Raw genomic sequence first — 27344 nt, 5'->3', positions numbered from 1 at the left:
AGTAGAGAATCAGAGTGAATCGGTTTGGAAGGGACAGTAGGTCATTTGGTCCAACCTTCCTGCTCAAACAAAGTCATCCTACAGCACCTAGCACAGGATTGTGTCCAGAGTTCTGGAATATCTCCAGTGAAAGGAGACTCCACAATCTCTCTGAGCAAGTTGTTCCACTGCACAACAAACCTCTTCCTCACGTTCTGGTGGAACTTCTGCGCATCAGTTTTGACCCTTTGCCTCTTGTCCTATTGCTCAGCACCAAGAAGAACTTGGATCCATCCTCCTGGCACCCTCCCTTTGGACACTCACAGGTGTTGATAAGGTCCTTACTCAAGTCATATTTCGAGGCTGAGCAGGCCTAGTTCCTCCAGCTTTTCCCTGGAGAGATGCTCCAGTTCCTTGATCAACTTTGTAGTTCAAACTTTGTTGCTCTAGTGGTAGAGCAAAACAGGGAGGCAAAAAAAATCCCCTTCTCAATTTTCAGATTACTGAGGGTAATAATCTCATGGTTAGAACCTGGCAGAGACATATGGGAGCAATGAAATTATGTCATTGCTCATGTCAGAGAAGGTGTTGATAAGCTGAATAGCAAACAGCCATGTAAGAATGTGTGCTTTAACATCAGGGCCATACAGGTGCTCCCTAGAGAATCAGAGTATTTTATCTCATGATACACATTCAAGCCTGAGTCTAACACTGGGTAATCTGGTTGTGATGTGTGCTGAGCACTGCAGCTCCCAACAGAGTGCAGGTCTAGTGGTGGATCATGATGACCTCTGTCAATAAACACAGTAATTCAGGAGACTGGCTTGAAGTATGTAAAATGTGGGAATGTAAACCAGTTTACCACTGGCAACCAATCAGGGGTAGATGTATTGTACCTCATGTTGAAGAAGCTGTTACCTTAGGAGAAGCAATGCCTAACTATCTGCTATTACAAATGGAGCCACATCTTGTCAAGCTACACAACAGTAAAGACTACTACAGCTGGGGATTTAATCTATCTGGTTCTGTGCTTGGACCAGTCTATCAGCACAACCTTGATCACCAGCAGGGTGGCTGTTCCATGTGGAATAAGTTTTTCCATGTGGAAGGAAGTTTTGGATTTTTTCCTAAATGGAGAAAATAAAATATTGACTTCATTTTTCTAGATCATACTAATGTACAGGAAAAATCAACAGGATACTGATTTGGCATCATGTAGAAGTGAATTCACTCCTCCCCCATTAGCACAAAAAAATCCCCAAAACACCCCCAAATCCCTTGGGTTTAATTAGGGCTTAAAACTGTGTTATTAGAATACTTGAGTGAAACCTAACTGTGGTCCATTGAAACAGTCAGCTGTTCCTTCAGGACCTTCTCTGAAAAAAGTCAGAGACACTATTTTCATTCTATTCTTGTTAGCTCCTAGGGACAATAGCCTGCACCACAGGGTAAGAATGGGACTTAAGTAGTCCTCCCGGTTGGTTTTTCTTTTTAGGAAACCAGAAGGGAAGGGGATTAAAACAAATAGAGTTGTCCAAACACAGTATGTCCAGAACAGATGCTTGTGTTTCTATGGTAACCATGACACCATACATGCAAATTTTAACAACACTTAAAACATTTTTGTACAAGTTATCAGGAAAGATTTAAGCCTTGATTATGTGTTCAGAAGTTTCCATTAGCTCTGAAATCTTGGGATTTCAATCTGTGAGAACAATCTTCTATTGTGCACAACAGAATGAGTACAATGACAAGTTGTTTTAGAAATTATTTAATATACAAAGGCATACTCTGCTTCTTAAAACCATGGTACAAAATCTTACCAAATCTCAGTTCACTGCATTGATGTAAATAATTATTTTAGGTTCATTTACACTAGGAAGTCAATTTCTCCAGTAATGCTTCTATTCCTTTTACATTTTTATTCTGCTTCAGCTTTGGGATGAGCTTTTTTAGTCCTTTTTTGACTGTACTTGCCACCTTTTCATCAGTGCTTCGGAGGAGGCTGCAAGACACAGGAAAAAAAATGAAGGATATCAAAGGTCAGCATGCAGGTTAAAGAAAAAGAAGCTGTCCATGATGGGAAACGGTAACTATTTAAGAATAAAATAGTTCAAGACAGATGTTATCACCTTCTATTATAAAAAGATAGAAAACATTCCATAAAATATGAAGCACCAAGTCAGAACACATCCAACAGAGGATAAATCAGTCTGCAAGGAACTGCTGACTCCTGCTCAAAGCACGTTCAAATACTGGGCCAGACCAGGATGTTCAGGGTTTCAGCCAGTCTGGGCTTCAAACCTGCCAGGCTGGGGCAAAAACTCCCTGGGCCTCAGCCCCAATGCTGCACCATCCTCATGGGGAAAAAGGTTTCTCCGTATCTCCAGCCTAAGCCTCTTGTGCTTCAGCTTGTGCCACTGCCTCCTGCTCCCTACTCGCACATTGCTGTGAAGGGACCAGCTCTCCATCCACCCTATTGGTGCCAGGAATGCTTTCAGGAGCCCACAAGCTGCCCCTTCTCCCAGCTGAAACAGACCTGGCCCCACATCCTCTCCTTCCAGGCCAAGGGACCCAACGCATGACTATGCTGGTCACCCTTCACTGAATTCAGTCCAGTTGTTGATGCCTTTCTTGTAATGGAGTCCTAAAACTGGATGCAGTGAAGTACATCTAATATGCATCAAGCACCTTCACCATTGCACTTTCATGCTGCAGTTAGGGAAGAACGATGAAGCCTTACCAGTTTTCCTCTCCTTTTAGATACTACTTCTGGAAAAATAATCAAACTTCCCAGATAAATTCTCTTCCTCAGAAACAAAGAAATTCATCATAAGCTGTAAAATACTATCAGCTCAGTAGAGACTGTCCTTTTCCCTTTCTTCAATTTATAGTAATGTTCTTGGATTGAAATAGAAGATCTGCTGAGTTAATGGCACACCTAATTTGCTACTTTAAAATGATGAGTGAACACTGCCTAAAAAAGTGCGTTCTACAGCTGGTTTGTGCACATCAGAACTACAAGTTTGACATATAAATAAACTAAGACTGGAAACAAATTTTAACACCCATGTGCTGGTATGACACAGGCTGCATGTTACTACAAATCTTTACAATCCTTAGGATTCTTCCAAGGCTCCCAAATTTGCAGCACCCTAAAAGCTTGTTTCTTACTTACTTTTTAAACAATGGTTAGACACGGCAAACTGAACTGAGTAAGACATAAAGGAATTAACTTAAGTAGCTTGCAGTGAGATTTATATTTTGTCTCCTTTAGAGCACCAAATCCTGTGCTGGATGGCAACACTATAGGCCCTGGATGTCCATCTGACTACACCACAACTTTCAGCTACTTAATTCCCAGATTTATTTCTATGACTATGACTTTAGAGCAACCTTTCACAGCAAATTGTGTTACACATTTAGCTGTAATGGCACCATTTAATCAAGAAGCCTTCTTTAAAACTGAATTCAACACAGCTGAGGCTGATATTCTCATCTCCTCTATTGAGTCATGTACCCCTGTTAAAAGCAAGAAAGTCCAGAATCCTAGAAAAGGATGTGCTGAACACATCGGTAATTAACATGGAGAAGTACATATGTTTCACTCACCACAAGAGACATGGACCACACAAAGTAGCAAGTCACTCTGGACTGCATTTTACTTATCTCTAAAAATTAATGTCAGCTTCTGACAGCTATACATGTAAAGCTGCTTTCAAGCTCATAGTAACCACAGGTATGTCAAGACAACATTCTTAATACAGAACGTCTGCATGTTTGATAACACAGCCAAATGACAAACACAGTGACATAGTGGGGTATTTTTAAATTACTATTCTGTAAGTTCTTACAAGGTCTAGAAAGCTGACACCTATGTATTTTGTGGATGTAAAATATAAGTTCCACGGACCACAGAAATAAAGGAAGTCAGTAGCACATTTGGTGAAGCACATTCTTATCCATTCTCTACCCTGATGCTACACATCATTTACAAACTTAAAAACATACAGAAAAGTCATATACAGGAGTTTAAATAGGCATACATCTACAACATTCATGTATTTACAACACTTAATACACATGTGAGCATGCAGAGGATCCTCTCAGTACCTCTGGGCTCCTCAAGATAGTACTAAGTCAGAACCAGGCCCCAAATATTTTCATAATATGTAGGGCAAGTATTATTTTGACATAGTAAGTCAAAAGCAAGTTGGGCAAGGAAAGGAGAAGGTCCAGAGGATACCAGGCAACTGAGAAGCCAAGCACATGCACTGATTGCTTTTAACTCACAAATAAGCTGAAGGACTAGATAGCCAAAAATCTTCAAATGGACTCGCTGAGTAATTCTGAGTCTCAGATCTGCACATATGTGACAGATGGCTTCCGAAAGCCAACAACAAAACAAAAATCAATCGTGGCTTAAGGAGGAACTAGCATTGTGTGAAAATTTCCTCTGTTTGAGCATTAGCAATTCTTTATGACAAAATAACCATGTTGGTTTTATATGGCTTGGTTTTTGTATTGGGAGGGGGGCCACAGAGGTGCCTTCTGTGAGAAGCTGTTGGAAGCTTCCACCATGTCCAGCAAAGTCAGTATCTGACGGCTCTGAAGATGGACAGGCTGCTGGCCAAGGCTGAGCCAATTAGAGATGTTGGTAACACCTCTGTGATAACAGATTTAAAAAGAAAATCAAAATGAAGTGCAGACAGTTTTGCTTGTAGTCAGAGAAGAGGAGGAGATGAGAATATGTGAGGGCAACAACATGGAGACACCAAGGTCAGAAGGAGTAGAGGAGGTGCTCCAGGTACTGGAGCCAAGATTCCTCTGCAGGCTGTGGTGAGACCATGGTGAAGCAGCTGTGCCCCTGCAGCCCATGGGGATCCACAGGGGATGGAGAGATCCACCTGCAGCCCCTGGGGAAGGTGCCCGTGCCAGAGAGGGTGGATGTCTGGAGGAGGCTGTGGTCCTGTGGAAGACTTGATGGAGAGAGGGGGCCCTGCTTCCAGGCTGGAGCAGCCTGTCCTTGGAGGGCAGTTCCCCATGGAGGCGTGACCCACACCGCAGCAGTTTTGGGAGGACTGCTGCTCATGAGATTGGAACCATGCTGGGAAGCTCACGGAGAACTGTGTCCCATGGGAGTCTCACAAGGCAAGGGCTCCTCTCCCTGAGCAGTGGAAGAAATCTCAGTGATAAACTGACCAAAACCCCACACCCTGTCTCCCTGTGCTGTCGGTGGGAAGGAGAGAGGGGCTAGGGGAGAAAAAGGTGGATTTTTTTTTTAAGGGCTTATTTTACTTTTCATTATCTTTTTCTGATTCTGTTAATAATCAATTCACTTTCTACCTTTAAGTTAAACCTGTTTTGCACCTGGAGTGTTTTCTCCTGGTCCTTATCTCAACTCATGAACCCTTTGATAATTTTTTTTGTTTTCTCTCCTCTGCCCAGCTGTGGCAGGGGAGGGTGAGTGAGCAGCTTTCATGGTGCCTGGAATTTGGCCAGTGTCCAACCACGGCAAGAAACATCTGGGTTTTTTAAAAACTCAGTAATTTATGTTAAAAAAAAATCTGCTGCTACACACCAAACTAAATTAATCACTGCGGTACAATTTAGGTAATCTCTTGACTTCAGTGCATGCAGTTAAAACAAAAATGGAATAAATTGCTATGTAATAGTCAGGTAAACAAATGTTACATGAAATGGAACAAAAGGAGATGGTTATGGTGTGCTCTCAGCTGCCTAAACAAAAGGACATCATGCCTAAAAATTCATCAAGAGAAGTTCGGCCTACAAAGGATTCAGATTTAAGTGAAATAAACCAAAGACTACTGACAAACAAACAGCCCTACAATATAATTTTTTCTCTTTTTCCTGTTAGTTAAGTTTTAGTATAGGTGAAAATACTGCCACTCTTGGAGGTAAGATCCCTGGCTTGGTAACAAAGGACACTTGTCAAGGCCCCACCTGAAGTGAGATGAGTAATAGTGACAGAGAAGACTGCCATTCCTCACAGATTTTTCCACAAAATACATTCTTGTGCTAGTTTCTTTAATGTGCAATTACCAGTTTCCTGTTTTATCTCTATTTCAATGTCTATTAAAAGGCTATTGTCATGCTGACCACCAAACAGTTACTGAAGTGTCAAATACAGGAAAAAAATCTATTAATTTACTTTACAAATTTATTTAGACAATCCCAACATCTTAGTACATTCACCAGCAAGATCATATGTTAAATGAATCTGTTCAGCCTTGACTTAAAGGAAAAACATCCAAGCATTAACACAGTGTCAGTAAATAAAGCCTTTCAACAGAACTTCACTGAACATCTGTGCACAGGATCAGATAACTTAAAGGCATTAGGTGAATTCTAAAAGCCTGTTATAAGAGTCAAAGAACGAACATCGTCATTTTGGCAGCTGAAAAATCTTAACAGCCACATACATATAACTAGTAAGCTTCTGTGTGAAGTGGTTTTGTATCTGGATTGGAACTACTCTTCTACTACCAATTCTTCTCACTAGTGATCTGAGTGATAATGACTAAAAAGAGTTAGAATTAAACTCAGATTAGCTGACAGAGGTGAAAACGGCTTTCAATTCACCTTGCAAAAGAGCACAAACATTGAAGTATCCCTACTCTAAACTGATAAAGACCAGAGATGGAAATCAAACAGCACGGAATCCACAGTAACTTTAGGAGAGAGAAAAGTGGAGCAGAAAAAACAGACCAAGGACTCAGTGTTCAAAATCATGTTGTCTGTTTGAACTGTTTGCTGACTTAGGTTCAGTGAAAGTCTTTTGGAGGTGCCAGAAGGGCAAGGCTGATACACAAGTTCCAGAACACAGACCACACACTTGAGGTTACAGGACAAAACCTTGGGTTTCTATGACCTTATACTGACAGGTAGCTACGAAGTGAGAGCAGCGACGATTAACACTGCAGTTCGCTCTTGATAAAACAAAATGTTAACGTTAATCTGATCCCTGTGGGGTGTTTTTGATCTCACTAATTCTATGGTTCATTGCTTCAGATTTGTGAGCCAGTTAGCTCATCACAGGCCTTTGCATAATCTATTCTTATGTATGTTACGTATGTTATTCTTATGTCTCTTCCGAACACTTTCCTACTTCAATATGACAACTTTTTAGGCTTTGCAATTAAGGCATCAACACAAAGCAATAATTTACCAAAACAAACAAAACAAAATAATTTCCAGATTTTTGTATGCTACTACGAGGTATCCTAAAGTTAATTATTTTAATGTAGCTATTTGTGGACTGCTCTTTTGAGAGGTTTGTGCTTGTAAAACAAGATATGGTAGGCACAATTTTAAAAATAATTTTGTTTTTAATGTTCAGATTTTCTGATACTGAGCTGCTTCCTAGTACGACAAAAGATGAAACCCCAGGAATAACCTACAGAAACTGTGGTTTGATTTTTTCTAATCCCTGTTTCATTCAAGACAACACACATTGAACGTCATTTTCTTGGTAGAAATTTCAACTGATGTTCTCTCAGCTGTTCAAGAAATCAACAATGTAATCTAATCAGAAGCAGTCATGTGCCTTACTTACCAACAAAGAATAATGGCACCTCGATTCACTTCTGCCCAGGTCTTCAGATTCTCAATACCAACACGTTCCACCAATGTTCTTCCAAAGCAAACTGCAAAATGTGAGAAAGAAGCAGGGGTAGAGAAAAATGAGACAATATTTTTCTACAAAGAAGCCTGTTGAAAGTTATCTGTAATTTTGATTTAATCAAATTGTTTTCGGTCCCCCAAGTATTTACAAAGTTCTACTCCCTCAAAATAATTGACTGTTCAATGCAGTGCAGACCATCACAGATATTAGACTACTTCCAAGTACTGCATGGAATTTGTTAGACAACAGCAGCACTGTGTGTCTCTTTACTATTATGAAGTATGCAAACTTATTTGTTTTTCAAGAAGGGTGTGAAAGGCTATTAATATCTTAGAGAAGGTATCCAGTCCAAAGACAGAACTCAGCAAGAATCACAGAATCATTTTGGTTGAATAGATCATTGTATGCAGTATACTAAATACATAAACATCTCTGTTGAAAAATGCTACATTTTTAAGCATCTGACTCTATAACTGAAAGAAAAGAATTTGAACAGAAGTTACTTAAAATTTCAGAGCTAATCCTTTATTGATGCAAAAGCACTGTCTTTTTCAGCTGTACTGATGCTCCAGGACTCTATTTCTTCAGAGGTTTTGAAAGCCTTAGTTGACTTCAGATTCATTACACTAACCTAGGCTGACTTCAAGGCCTCAGCAGAATTTAAAGAACTGCATGCAAACTGTTCTTACAACCTGTCATGCTGAGCAAACTTGCCAGTAAACAATGCAAAGAACCCCACCCAAACCCAACAAACACCAGGCTTCAAACACCGAAGCTGTTTTTCAGTGTCACTTTAGATCCTAATTCCACATGAAGACAGGTCAGATTTTATACAGCTTGTTCCCCAGGGGCTAACAATTTGCTTGTTGTTTAATGACAAATTAATTAAATCAAAGCAATAATTCTAGGTGATACTTCTCAGAGGAAACCAAAGGGAACAGCATGTGATTAAACTGGAAACTGTACCGTTTTTACAGAAATAAATCCCAATTACTATCATCATTTCAGATAGGCAAGTCTCTGAAAGACACTCCTAAAACTTTTTTGCAAATTTTCAATGATCTGCGTGAGAAATTGGAAAACAGTCTACTTTCAGAAACATTTAATAGAGCAAAACTAACATTTTTAAAGTAAATACTGGCTAGCTGAATGTAGCAAGAGGAAAAGAAATAAAAAGTTCAACAAGATCTGATAATTCTACATAGAAAAAAACTATTACACACAGAGAAGTTCCCTCAGATTACACTTTGCCAACCATGTGCTTTTGTTCTTTAAGCTTTTTGTATGAGAAAAAGTAATCACTATTAGGATAGAGTGATACACACAGAAGATTTTACAGTTACATAATAAGTTTAAAAGCTAAATTAAGATGAGAACATCTGTACCCAATATCTGCCTTATGGAACACAAACTAGCAAAGATGTCTGTTTTTTGTGCACAAATTATTTTAGTAAAAGTTACAAAGCATTAACCCACCAGCACTAATGAACACAGTAAAGATTACAGCCTGGTTTACAAGCACTAAAGAAACGGGTTCCTGTAAGAAAGACTTTAATGTTTCTATTATTAAACTACTATGTGATTTAGCAAAGCTATCAAGACATTTTAAGCACAGAAATGAACTCTGCCACAAATACACATTAAAGCCCTGAGAAAAAAACACAACCACTGCTTGCACTGCAAAAAAACCAAACATATCCTTGGCACTCTGTATAGCAGCTCACAACAACAAAAAGATAGAAACAATAATGTTAAATTTTCCATATACTAGTATACTCAAAGAAATAACTGTAACTATCTTAATTGAAGTCAGATAGCAAATTACTCTGAAGTCAATCTGAGCAAATAAAGCTGTATTTCCAACATACCTTCTTTTCCACTCTCTCTCATTTTTTCATCTTGCTCTATTAACCATTTCAAAACTAGATGGCCTGCCGGATGTTCTGCAATGTGAAGCTTTAAGGGAATAGACAAACCAAAACAAAACAAAATTATTTAATGATGTTGGCTCAAAATTCAGTAATATGTCTGGCCATAAATATTCCTGCTTGATTTATTCACTCTGCCATCACACTGATTGACTGAGTTGTGACTTAGGCTAATATCAACAAGTTTGATGTAACTTTCTGGCTACTCATTCAAACTGACCATTTTAACTCTTACCATCTTCCCTGCAACATTTAACTTTCATGTTAATTAAATTATCATTTAATTTTATAGCAATATAAACTATTATGAACCAACATCAACACTTTCAAGGACATCATTCTTAATAAACAGAACTTCCTGGTGTAACTGCCTCTGCCAGTACTTCCAGACCTTTCACACTTCCACACTTGAAAATCAACTATGTATGGTCCACAAAAAGTCACAGAAAACATGTGTAGTTCACATAAAATCTCATAAAATGTGTAACAAAATATGCAAAACGCAGAGCTAAAACACCACAGCTCTGGAAATCTAGAGGATATCTATTTTAAATATGACATACATTGTATTTTTTTGTCTTCTAGTCTATGGACACATATCTGACCGAGTTTAAGAATGTAGGGGAGGGGCACTCTTTGAAGAGAAGGTCATACTGTGAAGACAAACAGCTCTTATCTACAATCTTTCTTTCCATGGAGCTATGCACACCTGAAAGGTAAGAGATCCTGTCCCTCTCAATGTAAACAGTCAAATGACCTACAAAGCTTTGCTAAGTGCTTGATTGCACAGCGGTAACATTAAGAAAGACTGTAACATGCTGGTCAGCAACCTTCCCGCTAAGTGTTCTAAGCAGTTCTGAAGATGAAAGATCAAAAAGCACTTATGCCTACAACTCCTATGAAATGCTGGTTCAAGCCACCATCACTCCAGGTGCACTAACAATAAACAATGAAATCAACAACTCAGAAAACAGGATCACATCTAATGTACAGGTGCTACCAGGGCAGTACACTGATGTCTTACATAAAGGAAAACAAGACTAGACTTCATTTTAGTAATGCAGAAGAACTGTAAGATCTCAGCACGTTATCTTTTCTACATTACCTGTCCATCACGGCCCCCTGGGACCAGCTCTTCTGCTGCTAACTGAGCAATTGCATCTAGCGCAGGCTGGATGTCACCAAGAGCTGTTCTTAAAATATCGGCAACCAAGACAAAAGTAGCTTTGTCTATCACTACTTCTTGGGTATGTTCCTGCAAATATTCTAGCAAAGGTGAGGAAATGGCTTCCAGGAGTTCATGGCGACGGAGTTCAGTATTCTTCTTACTGATGAAAGAGACAGCACATTACTGCAGAACATTTGCACTGTATGCACATCAAACAACAAAAAATTTCAGAACGTATGTGCTATTTGAGACATTTAAATTAATACTAGATTCAAATACAGGCATTATTGTTCCCTCTGTTCAATGTACAACTAAATGCATGTTGGACACAATTTAAGAACATATGGAATGAAAAAGTGTTTAAAGCTGACCGTCTCAAAAACTCAGTTTTTTCTTGTTAGTAACATTTGCTATTTCTTTTCATTTTGTTATCTCAGCTATGGAGATATACTTTTTTAGACAGCTTCCTAGTCATCTAGAATTGCTCCTCCAAAAGCTGGTAAGCACCAATGTCAATACCAGAGATTGAAATCAAATTAACAATTTCCATTTTTATAGATAGATAGATAGATAGATAGATAGATAGATAGATAGTTTTATGTGACCCAAAGCACCAATTATGCATGTTACAAATTTTCTTCTACACTAAATTTAATACACAAGCTTATACATGTACCATAATACTTGCCCTTCACAAAAGGGGAAAACATGCATTATTTATATATATCTACATTACTCATATCTATCACAAAGTTGAAATTAATCATGACGAAAAGCTACATGACTTCTGGACTCTACAGAAAAACCATGCAACCTTCACATCTGAGTTACCTATAGGCATTTCCATCTCCCTGTTGCAGAAGTGTGATGATTTCTGGAACAAAATGTGCAGGATCTCTAGGACTTAGCAAGTACAACAAGACCTTCTTTCCATGTTTGTTGTTTATTATATCGGGCAAAGAAGCCTTTATTTCCTGTGAGAGTAAACAAACCACAACAAAACATTAATGAAATAACAGCTCTCGGTCATTATCAGTATTAGAACTGTGAGAAAGTACCAGGAGAAACTCTAAATGACAGAGACATCCTATCCCTTGTTGGTAATGTCTTCATCTTTTTGGAGTTCTCATGAAAGAGAAAGATTTTGTGCTAAAATCCACCTGAATCCTTACACATGCCAAGCACTCAATGTACAGCTCCAATCACATATGAAAGCTTAAAGCACCACACACAGACTTTGGTCCAGGATTAAGATTCTGTGAACCTGAGATATGATGGTAAGAAAAGACTTTCCTTGAGAGGATTTAAAGAGCTTAAACCCTCCTACAGACAGAAATTCTCAGCCATACTGGCAACCCACATAAATGATGAATTTTGCAATACTACAAAAAAAAATTCCAAACCAACAAAAATGCCCTCAAAACAACAAAACTATAAAATCCCCCCTAGATTTTTCTCCCCCTCAAGTCTTACTAGTTTTTTACCTTCCTAAAGGTAAATGTTTTATGAACAGAATAATAATCTCTATAAGGTATTTTTGAAGCCCAACTGCTCTCTGAAATTATTTTAAAGATTGCTTTCCACTACAGAATATGCTTCAATGCTTGATTTTAAGATGCCTCCACCTCATCATCTGCTACTAGTTTTAATTCACTATCTGAAGAGCTTGTTTTGATTCTAAGATATTTTTTTTTTCTCCTTTTCCTGCCATCCTTTCCCCATTCTTGACCTCACATAAGCCCTGATGGGACAATCCTGTATGTATGAAGGTCACATCTTGCTCTCCATTTTCTGTCCAGATTGATGTGTTAGGATGTAAACATTTCATTACCTTTGATAATGGATTAGTTCTTGATCTCAGATGATTCTGTAACTAAATGACATCTTGTAAACTCAGCTAAAGGCATAGTATCTTAACTAATAAACTCTCCAGAAAGCAGAGTGCTTGTTACACAGTACAAGAACAAGTCAAATATCTCACACTAGGACAGCTCAGATATGTCAGAATTTAAATCCTTAGACATTTCTCAGAAGTTGTTACATTCCAGACCTGGCTCTGGGAACCAAATCCAGTTGCAATCAGAGCTGAAATCGTTGAGGACCATAGGAAGATGCTTTTATCTCTCCAGACCCATTAGAGAGGCACAGTCTAAGGGCAAAATCCTTATGATAGGGTACAAAATCCCTACTGCACCCTACACAAAGCAGCTCAAGGGAAGAATTGCTCCTATTTTTCAAAAGAAGCCTCATCAGAACCACTTCCTCCTTATATTCCTTCTCCACACATGGAAGATTTGTCCCATCTTAATCTCCCTGCCACTTCCCCATAACAAGTCAGTCCTTATAGCTACAGCATGAGTACTACTACAAGCAGATTACAACATATACATCAATGTTAATTTCTCTGCTTAGAGGATGCAAATAGTTTTGCTTGTAAAATGGGTAAGTTAACATCATCATTCTGAAGTTTTCCACAAATTTAACCTCTAGAAATACTAGCAGAGCTCAAACATTTATGATAAAAGACATTGACTTTAAAGAGACTCTAGTCACCCCTTACCCAGAATGAACGTGCACTAAAAGGGAAAATTACAGCAAGCACTGAACCTAGCTTTAAAATTAATTCAAATAAATAATTAAAACAATGCATGAAAGTGCCAAGATCTGCTAGGAAAAGAAAAAACTAATCATAATACATAAATATAATGAAACAGAGAAGATGGGAAGTATTTAGTCTAAAAAAGCAGATGGATTCCTACTTTCATCTTCCGATACACTGACAAACACACTGACACTATTTAATATACTATTTTAGGAGAAATTAATTTACTTACTGATATAATTAACTGCTTCACAAGTTTAGTGTCATCAATGCAATCAAATGCTGCCAGCAAGACCAGATGAGAAAATTCACCCTGCACAGATGAAACATCAGAAACCACATGCAGTCATTTTTATGAATATACTGACTCAGAATCATAATTTTTGAGGGTTTGTCTCAAACATAACAAAACATCAAGCACAAAGTCTGACTACTGTCATAGAATGAGAGAATCCAACATTTAGGTTTCTCTCTAAAAGCAAGGCTTGTTAAGAGAAATATGTTGCTAAAGGTAGATCTTCCATTTCAAGTGGATATATTGTTTTATCACATTCAAGGTATTAACCTAATCCTACTGTATTATCAACATTTGAAATCATAGTATTTTCCCTACAGCAATATTACATACAGACTTTATTTCTACTGTAAATTTGCTTAAAACTGAACTAAGTCACATACAGTGTTTTTGGACATCTCTGCAATGAGCTATACAGTCTCTACTGCACTGCTGGAGATCAAGCCTCCAGTATACTCAAAAAGGCACAGCCAAATACATTTATATCTCAGTGAGGCTCTAGATCAAAATGAAGCTAGATCTTCTGTGCTCCAGTGTTGTATCAGCTATTATTGACCCACTGTCTCATATTTCTACATAATATATAATTTCTAAAATGAAACAACTCATTTATTCTAGTGGAAAATTATGGAGAGAAACTTTACCTAGTCAAGTAGCCCTCAAAGTGGGTTCCATAAGACAATCCATTTTGGTGCAGAAAGAAAATATTTTTGGCACCATTAATAAAAAAATAAAAAGAGCCTCTGGTTATCATTTTAAATTTTCTGTTTCTGTGTACGCTTTATAATGCACACTATTATAGTAGTATAAATATATATATTGGGGATGCATGCCCAGGATGTGATCAAAATGCTTGAAGGCCACTGACTGAGATCACAATAACTAGCAGCAAATAAAAAAACCCACAGCAACCAGGAAGGGAAGTTTAAAAAGCTCTTATTTACAGCTGCAGTTTTGCCTAACTCCACGAAATCTGGTTTCAACTGTTACTCTGCTGGTGCTGCAGAGCATATTGTTCATTATGAACAACATGTGCTCCCAACACATGTTGTTCATTAAAAAATAAAACAGACTTCCTCCATTGACAGACTTCCTCCATTGTATGCTAAGGTATTTTGAAGCTTCCTGACTTGAAAAAAATACTGAGCATCTTCTAAGAAATACACAAGTCAAAGAGCTTTCTCAATGACATTTCCAACACATCTGAACTTTTCTTCCTCTTCTTTATACAGGCTGTTTTGCTCCCAGCCAAGGAGAATTAACCAATGGGCCACATGAAGATGCAATACAAAGTTGGCATCAATAAAATAAAAAGTAGAAAGAAAACTGAGAAATAATAATGAACTCAGCCATAACAAAGCATAGTACTACATGTAGTGCCCACGATGAAGCTTCTTGGCATATACCTAAGTATTTCATACAGTTCAATTATTTTATATTATCTAATACATAATACACTGCCATTTTAAGACTGGTTTTATTAAGATCTCAAAGAACAACTTTGAATTCATTCAAAGAACCTTCAAGATAGCCTCTATCAAATCACTAGTTTTAGAGAATATGAATTATATGGTTAATGAACACTCACCGTTGCTATTTTTTCTATATACGTCTTCATAGTTTTCACAATGACCTTTCTGTCCTGTCCAAGAGGAAAGAGGAAACTCAAATGAGCCTAGAATACCAGTGATTCTGAGTAACTAAACTGCTATTCGCACCTTTTGAAAAGATAATCTTCAATCTGCATTCTAAAGCAAATGTGTCTACCAAAGACCTCCACATATTCTATTAGTTTACACCTAGAACTGTGAGAAGTTAAACCTGAATTGTGACTTGACTCCAGAGAGATCCTGTGGTACAAGTCCAGATCACCAATGGGAGATGTCAAGAAAACTTGGAAAAAAACACAGCAAACAAAAAATCCCAGGCCACCATCACATATGCTCACTCATATTTTGTCCCTTAATTACAGGAGAATGCATTTCATCTCTTCATTTGGAAAGAAACATAATTCAACCTGAACCTGGAATTGGTTTAAACCCCTATTACTAGCAAGAATATTTTGTCAAAAAGTTCCCTCCCTGTATTTTTGGCTCTTGGAATCACTGCTCTGTCTTCTTTAGATCTATTACTACACTTAGATCCTAGGAACTTAGTATTTTTTCAGCATGCTTTAGCAAGTGGACTATTTTAATAAGTCATCTTTTTTATTTTTTAATATAGAAAAACATAGAGGGCATTACAGTACTTCCAAGACGTGATGACATACATTACACCAGAAGTATTTCTGGACACTGTGTCAACAGATGAAACCAAAACACACTTCCTATAACATTTTTCAAGTCCTGGCATTCCAAAGCCAAACATGGCTTCACATAATGACTTCTCTACTGTCCTCTCTCTCCTGTCAATTTCTCTTATGATAAGAAATCCGTGGGACAAATAAAATGCCAATAACTTTACAATGGAAAAATGGCTCCATGTGTCACTGCCAAAATCTCTCCTAAAAATAATAAAGGAGGTGCTTCCGCTATAAAAGTTCTAATGAAAGCATTTGATTCACAAAAAAATCACTGCTTAAGTCTGCCAGTCAATAAAGAGGGGCCAGTTTTTAACCTTGGTCTCAAATTGTTAATTGCATGAAAATGCGTGAAAGGACCCATGTGGGCAGTCAGAGAGGACAAAGTAGAGGGAAACCAAACACTACCTTGGGAGTGCCATGCCATAAACAGTGCATTGCTACTCGGGCTCCATCGTGGGTGTGTGCCAGGTAGATGACAGCCTCTCTGATAGCTTCTATCATTTCCTGAAGAAAAGGTGACAAAGCAAAAAGATGAAAGGAAAGTCTTGAGGAGCTCGAGGCAGGTAGGTGAGGGCCTGAAGAATTATTTTGTGTGCCCACACTGTACTGCATCACTGGCTTACAGAACCACTCTCACTTACCTGACCTATGAAAAACTGCCTCAAGAGGAGACCAAGACTGTAAACGACACAAGCTATCTCTCCTTAAAACTACACTGTTCATCATAATCATGCCATAAAATCCCAACTATATTGAAGCTTGTCAGCTGCCCTATTACAAAAAATTCAAGAAAGAGTGCTCACAACTGAGTCAGAAATTAGAGAACAAGACAACCATTAATTTAGGAAGAAATCTTTGAAGCAGATGCATACTCATACATACAGAGTACTAGCTAGAAAATAAAAAGAACTAAAAAAGTCGTTTATGAACCAGTCATTTACGCTATAAATCAGATATTACAAGTCATAGCCAAAAGTTTTGTCTCCGTATGAAGGGAATGAGGTTTTCTCAAGGTATCTGACAATATCGTCAGCCAAAGAAAAAATTTAAACCAAATCTAATGAGACCCTCTTGGGTTACTACTTCTGTTACTATCCCATAGGTTTCCTCAGAGTGCAGCTCCCACCTATGTTTTTCTATTCCTAGTTCTTCTTGCCCTCTAGCCAAAAGCATTTTATCAATTATTTCAAAACTGCTCAGTCACAACACAATTGATGTCACTAGCTGTAAGCACAGGCAGGAGCAGATGTGCTGAAGTGGTTTCTAAACTCCACAGAGCATGTCCATATAGTAGTAGATTTGCACAGAAAGCCAAGCAAGGAGATACGCCCTTATTCCCCTGAATCATGCAAGCCTGCAAATCCAAAAGCATTTTCAGACATAGCATTACACAAAACCATGCAGAGGAATGTTCTGGGCTCTGAAGATCTGGACTTACACCACAAACTGCCCGCTTCCCTACCCTTAGCTTTGGGTTTATTAACAGTAACAAAGTATTCAGTAGTCTGGTCTGGCAGAAAGAGGCAAGAGACAGCAAGTTTAGAAGGCTCTGCCTGACTTGAAGTGAGATGGTTCCGAGCTACAGAACCTAAGTGAGGCTGATGGACACACCTTGAACACAGATAAAGTTGAAGAGCATAGCAGCTTAAACCATGTCACATCACACAGACGGATTTAGGCCTAAATACAAGAATGTCTCATGTAATCTTAAACCTGCAATTTAATATAGATATAGCAGACAAAGTTTTGGTTGCTGACAAAAGGGCCAATCTCATTGTATTTCAGTCAAGAGATTTTTGGACAATCACTGCAAGTTGTTAAGAAACTACACACTGGAAAGATAAGCTACAGCAAGCAATGGTCCTTACTTTAATTATTCCCCAGCTACTAAGAAGGACCATTTAGCAGGAAGAGAGGAAACACAGTCATCTCTTTTTTTTTTTTTTTTAAATTCAAGCATCACAAACCCTACTGTGAAAGTTCATTGTGACTATAAATCTCCATAGAACACTACTCTCCAATCATCTATCTAGAATCACTAGATGTACAGAACTCCATCAATGAAAGATGTGTATTTTTGTCAAGTTAACTTACAACATTTTCACAAAAGGATAAAAAACATTCCACAAAAAAGAAAAAAAAAAAAGACAAAAAGCAAAATAAAAGATACTTACAGATCTTTGTTTCGGAAGAGCAAAAGTGAAAAAGTCCAAAAATACTTTATGTACCAGTGAGTGCTTTATCACCGCCTCTCTGTATTTGGACAGACAAAAATAAGCAACAAGTTCCCCACAATCATTTTAAACTATGCTAGCAATACTTCATTTGTATTTAAAAACATTAGGCAGTGTTGTAAGAAAAAAACACATTTATTTTGGATTCAGATGTCTAACATTTACAATACATGCAAGATTCCAGCAAAACTTACAAATTATAGAACCTATTTTCTCATAAAGACCACTGGAGAAGCGAATCTAATAATTCACTATAGGAATACATCACAGACCAATATTTCTACCAATTGTCTGACTGGGACAGAGGACACTTCAATTCATAGAAGTGGAGTTCAAAATTGAGGTAAGATATTCATTATGACACCTGGGACAAAACCATAGACTATAGTGTAGTAGACACTACAGCTTAAAAGAGTATCACTATCACTGTCGTCTGAACTTATACCAGTGGCACTGTTTGTATGTCAGAAACAAACTGCTTTGTGCTAGATTGTCACACCTTTTTGTTTTTGTCCTTACTTTTGTGCCATTGGTGTAAGAATCTGCTTCATTTCATCCAAGATGGCCTCTCTCTTTTCAGGTTGAGCTTCTAGCACTTTATCCAGTGTTGGGACAGCCGGTGTCTGAAATGAATGCACAATCAGAGGTTTAATAGTACCAGTATCAGAGCTCATAGAAATCTACAATGCTTAGATCTTTTTCAAACAAATGTCATGAATATCAAAAACAATATGAATTTTCTGCAAAACTAACAATTTTTACAATTTTAAAAACAAAAAGCTACCTTTCCTGAGCATGTCAGGAGCTGTAAACTTAAGTTTCTATAAATCAAATGTTTCTCATTAGCAAACAAAACCAATTTCCATAATCTGAGCTGTTTTCTGCCAGTTATATCAGCTCTTCATGCCAGATACAAGGCAAAATACACAAAACTGGCATTGTGTTAAGGTGCTCCTTAACTAAGCAGAAATCCTGCTTTATGCACACATCAGAGGGCAACACAACAAGTTAACAAACTGAGAAGCTAACAAAAAGCCCAGGAAATTCCAGTTCAGGAACAGCAGAGAAGAGGAACATATACCACATACCTTACACATAGAAGTACTTCCTGGTATCTTAACGAAAGAATTACACTGATAACTCTTTTAAAATAATCTGCTGTTAGAAAAACTTCTGACTGGATAGACAATTAGAAGAGATATTTTTTAAACCATCCCTGCTACACTTTTAACAACTACATTGCAATTTTTTATAAACCTACCTTGAGCTGAATCTTGGTTTTGCACCACAATGTATGGCCACTTGAAGCAGTTATGCAAAAAATAGCAGAATAACGGAAGGTAACACTGCACGTGGTTTCATGGGCTGTTTGACTCTCAGTACAAATTACAGCCCATAATCACAACAAACATGCCCCTCTACTACTCAGTGTTGCAAAATGCCTAACTAAAACTTATAATAACCTGTTAAGAAAATACAGGTTCAGAAATGAGTTGTTAATGTCTTAAGATGATTTTAACAGAAATCTTGAGTATAAGTGAACAGGTGAAAAAGGCATTGAAGTTAGTAATTGTGTAGAACAGTTCTGTACTTTGTAGCAAAATTCCTAACACTAATGGATACCTACTTCCCAAGTCAGCAAAAATTAAAAACAGAATTCAAAAGAATGGAGGCTGCAGTTTTTAAGAAGGTTCCAACTGCCTGGTAATGATCTACCATAGACCTAGGTTTCAGTGGAGTTTGGACTCAAGTCCTACAGTCTCCACAGAAAAAGAAAAGAAAGAATGAAATTAAGCCCTAGTGGAACACTTTATGTGGATACTGGCCCATTCTGTCACGAGACATAGGGTAGTTCTGACACAAGTGTCATCTACAGCATCAATGAAGAATTACACCTAAGTCTTACCTCAGCAGGTATGATTTCAGCCCAGACACTATGAGAACTGAAACTATATAAGAACAAACTGCCTTTGATAAGCAGAGCAAGCTCATACATGAACACAGTATATTTTTACATAGTTCAAACTAAGAAAACCCACAACAATTCAATCTAAACTAGAAATGTGCAAGTAATCATTACATTTAAACATGCTAAACTAGACTACCTTTGGAGAGCTGACAGAAAGAAATGCAATCAAAAGAAATAGTAGGTAAGATAGGTAAGGCATTACTAACACAATAACTTACGGGCTAAACTATCTTAAACTACAAAGTATTGAAATACAACCTTGTAAACCTGGAAAGTGTTCCCATATAGTTCTTCTGTCAGCATATTCCTCTGCTCCAGAATGGCTTTGTCATTATATGCATATTCCACTACAGCAGATGCTTCTGCATGACGCAGCATCTTTTTCACATGCCCTTTAAAACTTTTTATTATTTCTGCAACTTGTGCTTTTGTCCTGTTTTTCAGGGAAATACAAACAGCAAGAGTTAAAACTTCTACAGATAAGCTTACCTATTGTTTTTAGAAACATATTTAGGTAGTAGGTTTTGTCATAGAAACCATGAAATTTATGTATCTGAATCAGCCTTATGGCATTTGGGAAAATATGTAAAGAAAGCCAGGAATGTGGAGAAATTTTAAGGCATTTTGAGGGAGAGTAAACAGTGAATAAATTCTAGAGAATAAGGAATGCCATCCTGAACACTTAGCAAAAAAAATTTTTAAAAAGCCAATGTTTTATATGCAGCAAAGATCAACTCTGAGAACATACCTAACCATTTTGTCAAGTTTTCCTTGACAAAAAAAAAAGTTTTCCTACAGCATTAGTTTTACTTCTTGAAAAAGGAAAAATACTGTTAGCACTCTCCTGCCTTTACTCCACAATATTACAAAGATTTTTCCAGAGACATATTTTTTATTCATGATTAATTCATTACAGATTAAGAAGCTTTCACACTGAAAATGAAACAACATCAATGAGCAAATTCACTTGATACTCACCCATACATAAGAAACTTCTTCACAATATTTCTGGAATACTTTGACTTGCTCAGCTCTATTAGGCTATCTAGAAGAAGGGAGAAGCATTCAGCTGGTTTACTTTTCACTACATTAACTCTATGAAATGATATGTCATTAAGTAAGTATGAAGAGTTCACTAGACCTGATTTATCAGTTCAGAAAAAAAAGTAAAAACATTCAAGACAAAACAACATGTCTTGTTTAAATGCAGCCTAACCACAATATAGAGGCATATAAGTAAAATGAAAATACCTTTCAACTCTTCAAATGTCTCTTGCCTTTGCTTCTCATTACCATACTGAATAAAACACTGGATCACTCGGGTTGAATCGTGTGCAAATGCCAGCTGAAGGACAGAGATACTTCATTACTCTAGGCCCTTCAAAGGGCAGTATGTACCATAATTATTTTAATGTACGTGCTCTCCTGTATCTTTTCATGCCACACATATAACGCCAATTATAGAATCAGAAAAGCAGTTACCTGCTTATAACAAATCAAGACTTAAGGATTTTTACCCCTTCACAAGTACTCTATCAAAGAAAATACAGAAAACAGCTGCTGATAATTAACGACATGCATTAAGGTTTTTCATACTGAAATAAAACCATTAAATGGTATCTCCATTTTCCTCTTCTTTATAATTTCAGAGTAAGTGTGATGAAACAGTTCCACTTCAGCACAGAATACGAAAAGCTCAGCACGTTCTTCACTGCAAATTTATACATTTCAAGAATAATGCACAAAGACTGTTTAGTATAACTAAGCATGAGGACACTAATTTTCCTAGAAAATTGCAAAGCAACAGTTGTAAATAATTCAACCTCTAAGCTCCTGAACCTCAGCTAACATCAAATTTCACAGGACTAAAGCTACTTGGCAGCCTTTTAAAACAGCCAGCTGACAGACAAAGCATCCCAGGACTCCTGTCCCAAAATACAGGTACCAAATGCAGTCTTTTAGCCCTGTTTTTGTTCTTTTTACTCAGTTTCCCCATTCTTTAAAGAAGATTTTGTAAATTTGTGCACCATGCCATTAGTTTTTTTCTTACATTTTTAATTTTCCCATGAAGAAGTTTCTGTAGCTCATTCATCAGTTTTTCTCGTTTATCTTTATCACACTTTTTTCTACAAAAAAAAAACCAAAAACCTAGTAAAACAATTCTAATTGAGGAAGCAGCTTTTTTGTAGTATGATTCACTTATATCTATAAATTAAGAATCAAGACAGCACAAATGAAAACAGGTTGGCTTCTACCAATCCAAATTTACACTGTTATTTGTTAACCCTGTACAGAGATGTGATTAAGCTGTTTCAGTTTATGGAAATCAAACCAGAATTCCACACATTATTTTCCACACATATAATTCTTTTTTTGAGTAAAGTATTTTTTGAAACATAAACTCAAATTTGCAGTCAGAGTTGCTTATAGGTGCAAAGATCTGTAAGGATGCAAAGCACAAACACTTAGAACATGCAAAATTAACTTTTCTTGCTGACATGGGGCAACACTTCTAGAATAACACCCTCAAAGAGACACTAAACCTTAAAAAAACCTCATGCAGTAATCCCACTGTACAATCAGGGTGAATTAGTGCTTGCTCTGTATTTCAGGGTTCAAAAGAAAAAAGGCAATTTCTTAAGCAATTACTCACAAATTTATAAATTTTAGCCAAAAATACAAGGTCAATACAGACATTCCTAGGACCATGGGCTACTATACTCTGTTTGAACTACCTACAAATTTGCATGCAATGTTACTGTTCACCCGAAGACATTCAGTTTGGAAATAGTTTTATATAATTACAAGATGAGAAAGAGGGTATTCTGGCAATTTATGACAAAAAGTCAACACAGCGGAAGAAAAAAAGTAGTTACCTTCTTATGCTTTCCCATATTTGTTTTGATTTTACAATTAGGTCATAATTACTTTTATCATTAATTTGTCTGGTTTGCTTTAACTCTTTCCTTTTCTTTTTGAATTCACTCCATTTTGGCTTCTTAGAATCTGACCCTTAGGACAAAAATAAATATATTTACTACAGTTAATAAAAGAGCAGCAATAGAATTCTTTAGCAGTCTAAACCGCAGCAGTTCTACGACTCGAGCTGCTAGCAATTCAGGACCTTTGCCTGCAGTTAGCCAGATAGCTCGCATGAAACCATAGATCTTGAATAAGTATGCTAAGCTAGCAATCAGCACTTCTAGACTACTGGAAGAACAAGACAAACAATTAATTTTCCTCAAAACTATCACAGGATGCATCAAAAATATCTTAATAGCATGAGAACTGACTGAAGATTGACTGACTTAACAGCTATGACTGCCCCAACAATTCTCCCATTTTATTTCACTCTTAATTCAAGCATATCTTTTTCATCATTCAAAAGGAGAACCCTAACTCAAAGATACCTATCTGAAAACCCAAAATAATAAAATAAGTTAAACCCTTTCTACATGCCTAATCTTTTTACTCAGTCAAATTCCTTAAACATGGCATTTTACTATACAACCACTGTACACTGCCACACAATGAACTTGGGCAAAACAATGTTATAAAAGGGACACAGATTATGCACTAAGGACACCTACTTAAATTTTTAGAGCTTAAATCACTGCTCACTGGTATTTAGCAGCATGTATTGTTTTACCCATTCAAAAACCCATGCTTTCCTTTTTACAAAGCATAGCATTTATTTTTTATCAGTTTCCTAAAGCAACAGTGACAAGAAAGACTTGTAATGCTTTGAGAGCAGTGCAATACACAGAGGCTTTCATTTGCTCTTATGAACAACACTTAAAGGCTTACTGGAAGTTTCCTTTTTTTTAAAGCAGCATAATAAAAACATACTACTGTTATTAGATTTTTCAGACTTCTAGTGCATATTCTATGGAAATCCAGTCTGCAAACATGCAAGAACAGCAGTAATAAAATACTCAACATAATCTACTGTCCTTCAAACAAATGACATATTTCTGCTGAACTGCAGAATCCCTTATTTAAGATTCTACATCTCATTTCACAACACTGATTAATTGCCCCAGCAGAGCTTTGCTTTAGAAGACAGGACAGGAAAAGATTAAGATCTCCAGCAGAAGAAATTAATTTAAAAAAGAAACCCATTAAACATGATAAAACCAGACAACTATTTAGCCTTTCTCTATAAACAACAGAAAGAAAAAAAAAAAAAGCTGTAAAATCTAAAGGCAGTGTTAGCACTTGTTATGCTTTTTTTTCTCTCAAAGGATGTGACCAGATAGTCTGGACCACAGAAAGGAAATAATGCAAAGGATAATCAACTTTGTTTCATGAATTTCTATTCCAAAACTTACAGAAGTACTTTTAGAACAGTCCCAAACACACTATGAAAAGCTCTGTGTTTGCACATCACATGTAACAATTGTCAGTTTCTAGCTAACCACTTAACACTGCCTTAAAATAAACAGAGCTTTAGGATGGTATGACAATTTTAAAATTTGCTACTGTGTCTTTACTTCTGACTTCCAAGAAAATTCCAAACTGTTGATTTTCATGACTTCAGCCTCAAGTTTAGTCAAGTGAAGTAATTTTTCCCACAGCAAAGACTAAACAGCAAGTAAACCTGGAGTTATTCAGCCAATTTGGAAAGGCATACAGAAGGACGAAGATCTTTGATGAACAATGTGTTTCCCAAAACCTGATTTCCCTTAATATCCAGGCTTTAAAATCTGCTCACCTCCCTCTTCACCATCCTGGAGTTTTCTCTTCTTTGCAAACTTTTCTGGTTGCTGTTTATTCTTGAATTGTTTGACCGTAGCTTTTCCAGGTCTCAACTGTCCTTTAATAAATTTCTTGGAAATGGATTTAGGCTTTCCCTCCTCATCTCCTTTGTTAAAGACTTTCTTTGGTGGACCTGAATCTATTAACCAACACAACAGAAATTAAAATGCTATCATACACCTACTGTTGCTTCAAAATTTAAAAATAAAAAATTACCATAACAAGAATGAAACTACTTTGTAGTAACAATTCTGTATTTAACAAAAATTCTTACATCCTTCTCAAAGCTGGTGTTTTCACTGCAGCCCCCTGGGTAAGGTTTCTCTAGACAAGTTTTTTTGCCCAGATATTTTTTCCTGGGCAGCATTGCAACATCTCAGGCATAAAAAGAATTATTTTATATTAAAAAATGTCACCACCCCTAACATCAAAGTCATCAATCCCCAAATCCCCACACTTCTCATATCTCATGATCAGATCTGTTTCAACATCATTTGTTCTAAGACAGCAGTGAAAGGCATCTTCTCAATCCTAACCCACAGCATGCTCCCACCTAGCTTCATCTTTCAGATAATTAATGCCAAGTCTAGAATCAAAAGGCTATCAACTTCAAAATTTTAACTGAGAGCATTTTAGATGAATCAAACAGAAATGAAGGGCTTGCAGTGCAACCTGTTTAAAGCATTTCAGCAAGTGAGTGGCTCATAGAGTCAGTACAGTTTTGAATACAAGACAGAGTTATAGAAGGCACCTCTCAAAGTCATCTGGTCCAACCGTTCTGCTCAGACAAGGCCACCCAAACTGGTGGGTTTCAGGAAACAGGGCCATGCTTGGGTGGCTTTTGACTATCTTCAATGAGGTAAACTCTACCATCTCCCTGGGCAACCTGTGCCTGTGCACAGTCATTCCCACAGTAAAAAGGTTTTCCTGATACTGAGAAGGAATTTCCTGTGTTTTAGTTTCTGCCCATTGTTCTCTGGGCACTACTGTCACAGGGCACTACTAGAAAAGTCTGTCTTTGAGCCTTATCTTCTCCCTGGGACAGGTTGAACTGACCCAGCCTTTCCTACCAGAAGAGATACCCATGTCCCTTCACTGGGCTCTCTCCAGCATGTCCATATCTCTACTGCACTGAAGAGCCAGAACTCTTCACAGCACTTCAGGTGAAGGCTCCCCAGCAGCCTTCAGGTGAAGCTCACCAGGGCTGAGGAGAGAGCAAGCCCTCAGTCTGCGACAGCACTCCTCATAATGCAGCTCAGGATCCAGCTAGCCTCCAGAGCACACTGCTGGTTCATGTTCCACTCTGATCACCAAGAGATCCCAGGCTTTCCCCTGTATTTGTGAGTGCATGGAGCTGTTCCCCTCAAGCTGCAGGACTCTGCCCTTCACTCCTTGATGAGCTTCACCACGCTTCTGTCAGCCCATCATCTGACCTGGTGACATCCTCCTGGAGGGCAGCATGACCCTCAGGTGCATCTAACACTCCTTGCAGTTCTGTGCCATCTGTAAATCTGAAAATGCTGCACTCTGCCCCATCATCCAGGCCTTCCTTGAAGCTGCTGAACCGAACTCGACCTTGTACTGACTCCTGGGGTCCACTGCTAATCAGTGGTCTCCGAAGAGCGTACCAGTCTCTGGACCCAGCCCTTCAGCCAGTTTTCAATCTACCTCACCGACTGCTCTTGCAGCCCTTACTTCATCAGCACCTCTGTGAGAATCTCAAAGGAGAGAAGACACTGTCAAAGCCCTGTTGAAGTCCAGGCAGTCAACACTCCTTGTTGCTCATCTGCCAAACTAGTCGTTTCAAAACATGGACTTACCAAGCGAACAAAAAGAATTCCAAGCATACACAACCATAACCATTCAGCCAGGGCTCCTACTGATGACCCTTCGCCTTCTTACCATTATCTTTTTTAAATTTCCTCTTGCCATGGGGCGCTTTTCCACGAGGTCCTTTCCCACTCTTCCCCACGAACTTCTTTTTACCCTTGTTCTCCATGACGGCAACACTGCAAACGAAGCAAGAGACAGCATTACTGGACCGCCGCGCCTCCCCTGCGAGCAAAAGACAGCCTGCGCCTGACCCATGGCGAAGTCAAACCCTCCCAGTGGCCGATGGGGTACCAGAGGCCGCGCACAGGCGGGGATGCTCGGCCAGGCCCGCCCGCGGTCCCCGCCCCGAGACCACCCAGCCCCGGCCGCCGCCGGATCCCGGGCCCGCCGCTCTCACCGCACACGTGTGGCCCGACCGCGCCTGACGGCTGCGTGCACCGGCCGCCGCTTCCCATTGGTCACCGCGCTGCCGCCGCGCGACAGTGCCGCGCTGCCGTGCCGAACAGCGCGCCAGGGTGCCTCCGTGCTGGGACAGGCCGGGGACAGCCGCCGGGCTGAGGCCCTGCGGGGAGCGACCTGGCCGGCCACAAGCCTCCGTCAGCCAGCACTGTGCCGTTGTGGCCAGTGATGT

The 27344-nt window shown here is 38.3% G+C and overlaps 1 protein-coding gene across 3 annotated transcripts; it reads right to left on the bottom strand.

Annotated features, from left to right (window-relative positions):
* Positions 1-1734: 1734 nt before the first annotated feature.
* Positions 1735-27131, bottom strand: PUM3 (pumilio RNA binding family member 3). Of its 3 annotated transcripts, none has more exons than XM_014252247.2 (18): positions 27111-27131; positions 26783-26889; positions 24837-25019; positions 22999-23134; positions 22173-22248; positions 21374-21467; positions 21101-21167; positions 20381-20555; positions 18673-18776; positions 18094-18172; positions 16325-16423; positions 15206-15259; positions 13555-13635; positions 11552-11694; positions 10658-10880; positions 9493-9580; positions 7556-7646; positions 1735-1984 (listed from the first exon to the last, which is right to left on the bottom strand). In XM_014252247.2, the coding sequence occupies exons 2-18, from the start codon at positions 26877-26879 to the stop codon at positions 1855-1857; spliced, it is 1920 nt and encodes a 639-aa protein (XP_014107722.1). In that variant the 5' UTR covers positions 26880-26889; positions 27111-27131; the 3' UTR covers positions 1735-1854. The 3 variants fall into 3 exon arrangements, with proteins under 3 accessions (XP_014107722.1, XP_005522756.1, XP_014107721.1); XM_005522699.3 differs by having other exon boundaries at positions 27005-27129; XM_014252246.2 differs by lacking the exon at positions 27111-27131 and adding an exon at positions 27019-27109.
* Positions 27132-27344: the final 213 nt, after the last annotated feature.

This window comes from Pseudopodoces humilis, chromosome 4 (assembly GCF_049639895.1).
Source record: "Pseudopodoces humilis isolate 2021_Gansu_Grassland_sample_001 chromosome 4, ASM4963989v1, whole genome shotgun sequence".
Classification (NCBI taxonomy): domain Eukaryota; kingdom Metazoa; phylum Chordata; class Aves; order Passeriformes; family Paridae; genus Pseudopodoces; species Pseudopodoces humilis.
The sequence above is the reverse complement of the archived record's forward strand: the minus strand, read 5'-3'. Positions and strand labels throughout refer to the sequence as shown.